Below are 8115 nucleotides of genomic sequence, written 5' to 3' on the forward strand. Positions count from 1 at the left end.
CGCGTTAAACGCTTCACGGAGGAGATATGTCGTGCAAACTCTGCGATTCACGATGCACATGCTGTCTTCTCGAATGATTTCCTATAGAAAATATATATATCTAACATTTTTATTTAATTATAATTAAAATATTTTTAAATTAGACCATAAATTAATGACAAGTTTTAGAAATATATATCGATGTGGAGAAGAAGAAAAATTATTGTATTTATTATAGTTAAATATCTGAAACGTATTAAATATTGAAATTTATATATAGCAATAGTAAAATAGAGAATTTGTTAAGAAATAAATTTGATTAAAATGCTAAGATATATTAAAAAAAAATTGTAGAAATATATTCGCGATGATCGTTTGTTTTCATTCTCATCCATGTTTGGTCAAATGCAATCCTGAACTATAAACACCCTCTCGAAGTATTCAATATATGTGTATATGTATGTATATTCGGCTTATAGTGTCTGTCTCTATGTTTGTAGCATAGTATAGGTAACGGGTTCGCCAAGGCACACGTTCATTTCGTATTCTTTTCAACGATGCGTCATCCGCTTTGCCAACTCCGGATAACTTCGATGCCTCGGCACCGAACGATCGGAGATCGGTTGCACGATCAAATTTCAAAAAAATTTCGAACCGCTTTCTCAACATGCAAGAAAACCTTCATAACAATTTGCGGTTTCCTACCGAGTTTCAAAATTAAATTGTTTAACGTGTTATTCAACACATTACGACTAATTTTATTCCTTTAGGGGAAACATTTAAGTGTCTCGAAGGAAAGGGTAGAAATTTCATATCATTGATTATACTTTTATCTACATTTCAAAACTCCTTTTAGTATAATCTTGAATTATTTAATACCATACTGTTTTAAAATGATGTTCATTAAGAGACAGCTTCATTTTCAGGACATTTGACGTCAAAAATGGCTAAGCTATAGGCGAAAGTATGGTTCATACAGATAACTTCCTCCGTTGACCTTGGTATCGTGTATATACCCATGCATGCTGGTTAGTTACCTATGGGTGTAAGCATCGCCATAGATGCCATGTCACTGATTGGCCGATAATGACAATATTTAAGACTAAATATCTTTATTATCATCTAACTTCAACGAATAATTTCTTCTTAGTCTTTTAATGTACTCTGACTCTTTAATTAAAACTTTATTTTATTGTTATTATAATATACTTCATTCTCTTCTTTTCTTTGTTGGCTTTTTTCTTTTTTTAGAAAAAGAAGAAAAAAACATACAACAAGGATCGTACGAAAGGATGGATAATAAAAAAGATATTACTTGCATTATAATCTTGCATTATCTTGCATTATCTGTATCTGTTTAAACAAATCAACTCTTGATGCAGTTTATATTGTAAATTCATTTTCTGCATTTTTATAATAATATTAGTTTATTTATCGTATATTTTAATGTAAGTTACTAAATAACCAATCTGTAAAATTAATTAAAATTGTTCGTGATTTAATCGAATCGTTAAAATAAAATTTAAATAATAAATAAATAAATACTAATAAAATAATTTAATTTTTCAATTAATTGCACACTGTTTGACAAGTTTTCTAATATAAAAAAAATGCAATAATTACGTCATACTTCTAAGATTTCAAACATGACGAGTGAGGTAATAGTTTCTTACCATGCGTTCAAGTCACCGTATTCACCGCAAGTATATTAAAGACAGTGACCTGCTCATCCCAAATTAGTCAACGATCGAGTCTTTATCGAGAGTAAAATTTCATTCGATGAAAAGCGTACGTGTCTTGCGTGTGCACGATACGTTCAGAACTTTATAAAGTTCTTTGAACTTATCAATGTCGAGAATCGTTCGACCGAATTTAAATTGAAATCTCATTACGCGATCATACTTCGGATAATAAATCTGTGCAAAAAAGAAAGCAGAAGATTTTACAATCTGAAATAAATAACAACAAACTATCAGGATTGTCGAATGCGTGGGTGCACTTTCGGTGGGAGGACTGGATCTAAGGCATCTTTCTCTTTCTTTCTATAATACATAACTGTACATATATACTGATCGAGAAAGTGACTACATAAGTGATCTTACATTAGTTTGTATAAGAATTAGGAAAATCATAAAAACTATCTTTTGTCTTTTTTTTCAATTCTTTCTTCTTTTTTATCGCAATTAAAATTATAATTATTTCGTCTCTCTCTTCGGTTTTTCTACTTATTCAATAAGATTGCGCTTTCGCAATTTACGAGCTTCCTTATGTTTTTCTTTCTCAGCATTGTCGTGAATTCGCCTCTTTTTTCGCAGTAACCAGATTTCTTTAGCTCTCTCTTTACGACCTTCCATCATGCTCTTGTACAAATTACGATGTTTCTTCTTAATCATTTTTTCTCTCAACCGATATTCCTGTTTATTTTGACGTTCCTTTTCGTAAGGATCTTCCTTCCTTATTTCACCGGCCTTCACCTGCATCGCTTTTTTCTAAAATTTATAAAATACATTATAAGCAATAAGAAAAGGAAAAATAATTCATATTTGAATATATAAAACAGTTGCTTAATCACCTTTCGCATTCGTTCGCGTTTCTTTTCTTTTTCTTTTTCTTCATCTGATACCTCAATTTCATCCTTATCATCATCTTCCTCTTCGTTACCTTCTTCATCATCTTCTTCTTCTTCTTCTTCTTCGCTACCTTCTTCCATGTCTGCTGTTTCATTTTCCTGTTTATCTTCTTCATTCTCAGAAGATAATTCTTCATCTTCAACTGCATATTATTGAATTAAATTATTAATATTGAAAGATATTGTATCAATTTAAAATTATATTATTTACCATCTCTGAGTTTATATTCAGGATTCATCAATGCGCGTTCCTCTGGTGGAATGTATGTTTGATCTAATCGACTCTCATTAAATGGAGACAAATGTGGTGGAAGAACAACACCCATTAAATACTTCTGTATAGGCAACAATTCTCTTGCATTCACTGAATCGAACACCCATTGTGGTTGTACGTAATTTCTATATTATTTAACGAATTATATAAGTAAAATAAAGAAAATATTCACACAGCAATAATTAGACAGAAAACAAAAGTACAATGAGAGAGAGAAATATATTTATAATTATATATCTTTAAAAATAAATTAACTACCTAGATAAGAATTGTTTGTCCATACTAGGTCTGTCCACAATCTGATGTGTGATTGTTTCGTCATTTTCATTAAAAGTAGCACCAACGAACATTAGCTTATCCCAAGAAACTTCTCCGCCAAAGCAACGTAAAACAAAAACTAATGGTTCTCTCGGTACTTCTCTGTTCAAAAAGAACTTCAAACCTTTAAATAACGTCTTTAATTTTTTTATTTTATCAGCTTCTAATTTAGCTGCTTCCAATTGTTGAGCATCAACATCCTAGACAAATAATTACTAACGTTTATTCATATTTTCGAAGATGCATATTATTCAATAATTATATTCTTTTACCTTAGAAAATTGATCTATTTCTATTTCTTCATCATCTATGCTTTGTATGGTAGGATCTAATGCCTTAAGTGGTACATTCAATGCACTTATTCTTTCCGATACAAACGCTTCCTCATCTACAAGATTCTTTTCGCATTGGCCTAAAAATGTATTACTTATTAAAATATCATTCATTACCTCTTTTCTTTTCGCTTAATAAAATATAGAAAGAAAATGAATAAAATCATCTTACCAGTATTATTAAATTGTGGAGGATAAAACAAATTAAGAGAATGATAAAGTCTATAATTAACAAATCCAAGCATTACGACATAAAATTCCACAAATATGGACATAACTTTGAAATCAACTTCTCTTTTCTCTTGCGGTTCAAAAGAGAAATGATGTGGTACGATCCAATTTATTATTTGGCCTTTAATTTCCGCTTGATAGTAATAACCTTTTATGGATATAAAAACTTTTCTTAAGGCTTTAGCCGCTATGACGAAATGTAAAAATTCAATAGTTAATCTTCTGCACAGAGCTGATTGATCGCGTGGTATATGAGCTAATGATGGGAATGTACTGAACAAGAAACATAAAGTTAAACAATCATCTAAATCTCTCAAAGCGTCTACAAATGTCGGATAGCGTTCTTTGACGATATGATCCAATTTCAAAGTTGGATGATTACTTAAATATCTTTTCATTTCAGCAAAATCTCTAAGTGCCCTTGCCCTTCCAACTTTTCTATTGAATACCTAGGAAGAAATTAGACATACATAGATAATGTTTCAAAACAAAATATTAGAGTGATAGATATTAACTCACTTTGTAATCCCTTAATTTCCATATTATCGGTTCGTGCATTAAGAATTGAATATCCTTTTTATGATACAAGGTTTTTATTCCAGCTTCACCTTTTTGTGCTCTTTTACGATTACGAGGCTCCCTTGGATAAATTCCTTTCAATATACATAGTTTGCGAAATTCATTTAAAGAAAGTTGCAATTTTTTCAATGCAGATTTTCTGGTCATAAACTGTGCTCCTTCTCCTGATTGATACTGTAAAATACGCAAAATACATGTTATTTAAATTATTTAAAACTATATATGTTATATTATTTTGTTAAGAAGATAACATTATAACCTAAAATATTTTTAATGTTAATTACATAAATGTACAAATTAATTCTTACTTTCTTCTTCCCTATCACAACCATTTTGTTTGTTGCGTTTTTCTTTCACTATATGTTAACGAATATATTAGTGTAATTACAACAATATTAATCATATATACTAAAAACACACGTGGGCTAACAAGTACATACTGTAATGTAGATATCCTAGCGACAGATTAAAAAAGCTGTTTTTAAGCTTCTTGAAAGCAACACTATGAGGCACTGCAATCAAATCATATGTTAAAACATGTTTTTTTGATGGCTATAATTTATGCTAAAAAATTAATAATAAAATTATAAATATATTTTTATATATTTTTGACAATAAATGAAAAAATATGGAGCAAACAGGTAATTTACTTTATAAGATATTAAAACAGGCAAAATAATGTGTAACATATGATTTTATGGCATACGATTCTACATATGATATTTACAATTTATTTAATAGAAATTAATTTATATTCACATATTGTTTTAGAAATTTGTGAATATTTTAATGGTATTATTAAGTATGAGAAGAATGTATCAGCTGGTATGGCTGCTATACGAACTTTACTAATAGGCCAGTCAACGCGGGCCAAAAACTGACCTTTTTTAATAGAAAAACTTATAAAAAATAATTCCCCCACGAAGAATCGAACGTTAATACCCAGCGCGAGAAGCGAAGACGTTACTACTTACGCTAACGCACCAATTGATAATTGCTCAATTTTTTTCGTACAATTCTTAAGACTTCGAAGATGAATCAATGCATTACTGTTTTCTTATAACATAATAAAAATGAATTAAAATTATGTATAGACAAAAAATAAATTCCACGTTTTTAGAATATCCTTTCATATATATCTTGAATTAATTTTATGTGTGGTTATAAAATTCTTCTTTTTCAAATATGTATTTAATTTGATAAACTAATAAATTTTTACGAGACAAAAGGTCAGTAATTTAAAATTTTATAAAATACATAATTTAATAGGAAAAATATTTAAATTTTAAATTTCGTCTTAAAGAGAATACGTATTCAATTTGATATACAAATAAATTTTTGTGAGGCAAAGAATTTATATCAATTAATTATTCTAATTAATTTTATGGCGAGACACAAAATTAATTCATTATTTTTACTCTCAAAATAAATAATAATAGTTTCTGTTAAAATGAATTATTTTTTTTTAGTCAAGGTTCATTATTTTTGACAATAAATAAAAAAACGGCGTGCCATAAGCATCAAGATTCGATTTAAAAATGCCGCACTTATGCGCCGATATATATAGATATAAAAAACGCTCGACGCTCGATGTGGGCCAGTCAACGCGGGCCTAACTTCCAGATTCTTAGCTAAACGCGTGCATCTTTGTCCTAAGGGTAAGTTGACGACGCTGAATCGAATGGTGCTAATTTTATTTAAATTTGATCCCGAGGTTTTGAGAAAAAGGGTAAAAAAGGGTAAAAAATGGCCTTATCTTAGAATCTAGGCATTTAATCGAAAAAAGTTTCAAACAAAAGTTGTAGAGAATTGAAAAATACTAAAAAACTGTTCTATGAGTTATCTTCGTATTTTCAAAAATAAGCGAATAAAATTGGATTGAAGATGGGAAAAAAATTTTAAGAGTGGGAGAAAGCAAGCTTATCCCTCTGTCGCGTTTTACACGCAAGCGAGCTAGTATGCGTGCGAGCGTCCGTGTGCACTAATACACAAACGAAGGATCTTCGGCAATCTTCGGGACTCTCGGTCTTGAATGAAAGTGCGAGTGAGAGAACAAACCAATACTTCTCTCTTTTTATTTATCATGCGATAACGAGTATTATTGTCCTTGGCCATCGATTGTTGAGCGTTCTGATATTTCTCTTTTTATATTTTTTTTTCGGTAGCCAGAATTTTACGTCTTGGCCATCGAGCGTCGAGCGTTTTGTATACGAGTGCGAGTGAGAAAGAAAACCGATATTTCTCTCTTTCTATTTTTTCATTTGGTAGCCAGAATTTTACGTCTTGGCCATCGAGCGTCGAGCGTTTTGTATATCTATATATATCGGCGTATAAGCGCGGCATTTTTAAATCGAATCTTGATGCTTATGGCACGCCGTTTCTTTATTTATTGTCAAAAATAATGAACCTTGAGTAAAAAAAAATAATTCATTTTAACAGAAACTATTATTATTTATTTTGAGAGTAAAAATAATGAATTAATTTTGTGTCTCGCCATAAAATTAATTAGAATAATTAATTGATATAAATTCTTTGCCTCACAAAAATTTATTTGTATATCAAATTGAATACGTATTCTCTTTAAGACGAAGCCGAATTTCTAGAAGCCGAAATATATTATTAACGAAACAGGAAATAACGAAACAGGTTATAACGAATAAAATTAACAGCTTAACGAATCTAGAAGACGAACAACAGGGATTCAGATCAGGCAGATCGTGCACAGACGCGGTTTTCATCATAAGACAGATAACAGAAAAATCAATTGAATACAACAGACCAGCATATGTGTGTTTTATTGATTTGGAAAAGGCATTCGACCGTGTGCAGTTAAAGGATGTTATACATCTCCTTTATAACCGGCAAATTCCGAATAATCTTATCAAGACCATAGAGAACATCTATAGAAACAATAAGATCCAAGCAAAGATAAATGGTGCCTTGACTGAACCGATTGATGCAGGTTGTGGTATCCGACAAGGGGATTCCCTAAGTCCCCTGCTTTTTAACATCATTATGGACGAAATAATAAGAAATGTAAGACTGCTAAAAGGATATAAAATGGGCAATGAAGAAATAACCATCCTATGCTACGCTGATGACGCTGTATTAGTGGCCGAAAATGAGGATGATCTACAACGTCTACTACACCGATTTAACTGCATAGCCAAATCATTCAATATGAAGATATCGGCCCAGAAAACTAAATGCATGACAACGTCAAAGACACCGTTAAGGTGCAAACTGGAAATTGAAGGGAAGGTTATTCAGCAGGAAATGAGATTTAAGTACCTAGGAATAGAAATCTCAGGGTATGGTGATGTTGAAGCAGAGGTAAGAGAACAGACAATGAAGGCATCCAGAATAGCGGGTTGTTTGAATGACACAATATGGCGAAACAAAAGCATGGATATAGAGACCAAAGCAAGAATCTATAAGGCAACAGTGAGACCTATTATGACATATACCGCAGAAACTCGGCCAGACACAGCGAAAACGAAACAGTTACTAGAGACAACCGAAATGAGAGTTCTTCGCAGAATAGTTGGAAAAACACTACTGGACCGAGAGAGAAGTGAAGATATAAGAAGAACATGCAAAGTGGAGAATGTTAACGAATGGATACTAAAAAAAAAAAGAATGGAACGAACATATTAACAGAATGGACAACGGAAGAATCGTCAGAATTGCACGGGATAAGTCACCGGTTGGCCGCAGAAGCACGGGGCGCCCACGAAAACAATGGTGCAACAATTTAACAGTGCAATAGGCAG

At 31.3% G+C, this 8115-nt stretch overlaps 1 protein-coding gene across 2 annotated transcripts; it reads right to left on the reverse strand.

The window, feature by feature from the left end:
- Positions 1 to 2195: 2195 nt before the first annotated feature.
- Positions 2196 to 4843, reverse strand: LOC122521848 (pescadillo homolog). 2 transcript variants are annotated; one of them, XM_043642552.1, is made up of 9 exons: positions 4783 to 4843; positions 4651 to 4698; positions 4283 to 4516; positions 3705 to 4212; positions 3473 to 3612; positions 3141 to 3400; positions 2820 to 3007; positions 2552 to 2751; positions 2196 to 2468 (listed from the first exon to the last, which is right to left on the reverse strand). In XM_043642552.1, exons 2-9 carry the CDS (start codon positions 4672 to 4674, stop codon positions 2205 to 2207), a joined length of 1818 nt encoding a protein of 605 aa, XP_043498487.1. In that variant the 5' UTR covers positions 4675 to 4698; positions 4783 to 4843; the 3' UTR covers positions 2196 to 2204. The 2 variants fall into 2 exon arrangements, with proteins under 2 accessions (XP_043498487.1, XP_043498488.1); XM_043642553.1 differs by having other exon boundaries at positions 2552 to 2745; positions 4651 to 4825.
- Positions 4844 to 8115: the final 3272 nt, after the last annotated feature.

Source organism: Polistes fuscatus, unplaced genomic scaffold (assembly GCF_010416935.1).
Source record: "Polistes fuscatus isolate 324 unplaced genomic scaffold, CU_Pfus_HIC Scaffold5, whole genome shotgun sequence".
Classification (NCBI taxonomy): domain Eukaryota; kingdom Metazoa; phylum Arthropoda; class Insecta; order Hymenoptera; family Vespidae; genus Polistes; species Polistes fuscatus.

Bases quoted from the DNA above. Each gene is read 5' to 3' on its own strand.
- LOC122521848 (XM_043642552.1), bottom strand. From the start codon at position 4,674: ATGGTTGTGATAGGGAAGAAGAAA. The intron at 3,401-3,472 runs GTAAAAGAATAT...TTATTTGTCTAG, and splicing joins AAATAGATCAATTTTCTAAG to GATGTTGATGCTCAACAATT. The intron at 2,469-2,551 runs GTGATTAAGCAA...TATAAATTTTAG, and splicing joins AACGCGAACGAATGCGAAAG to AAAAAAGCGATGCAGGTGAA.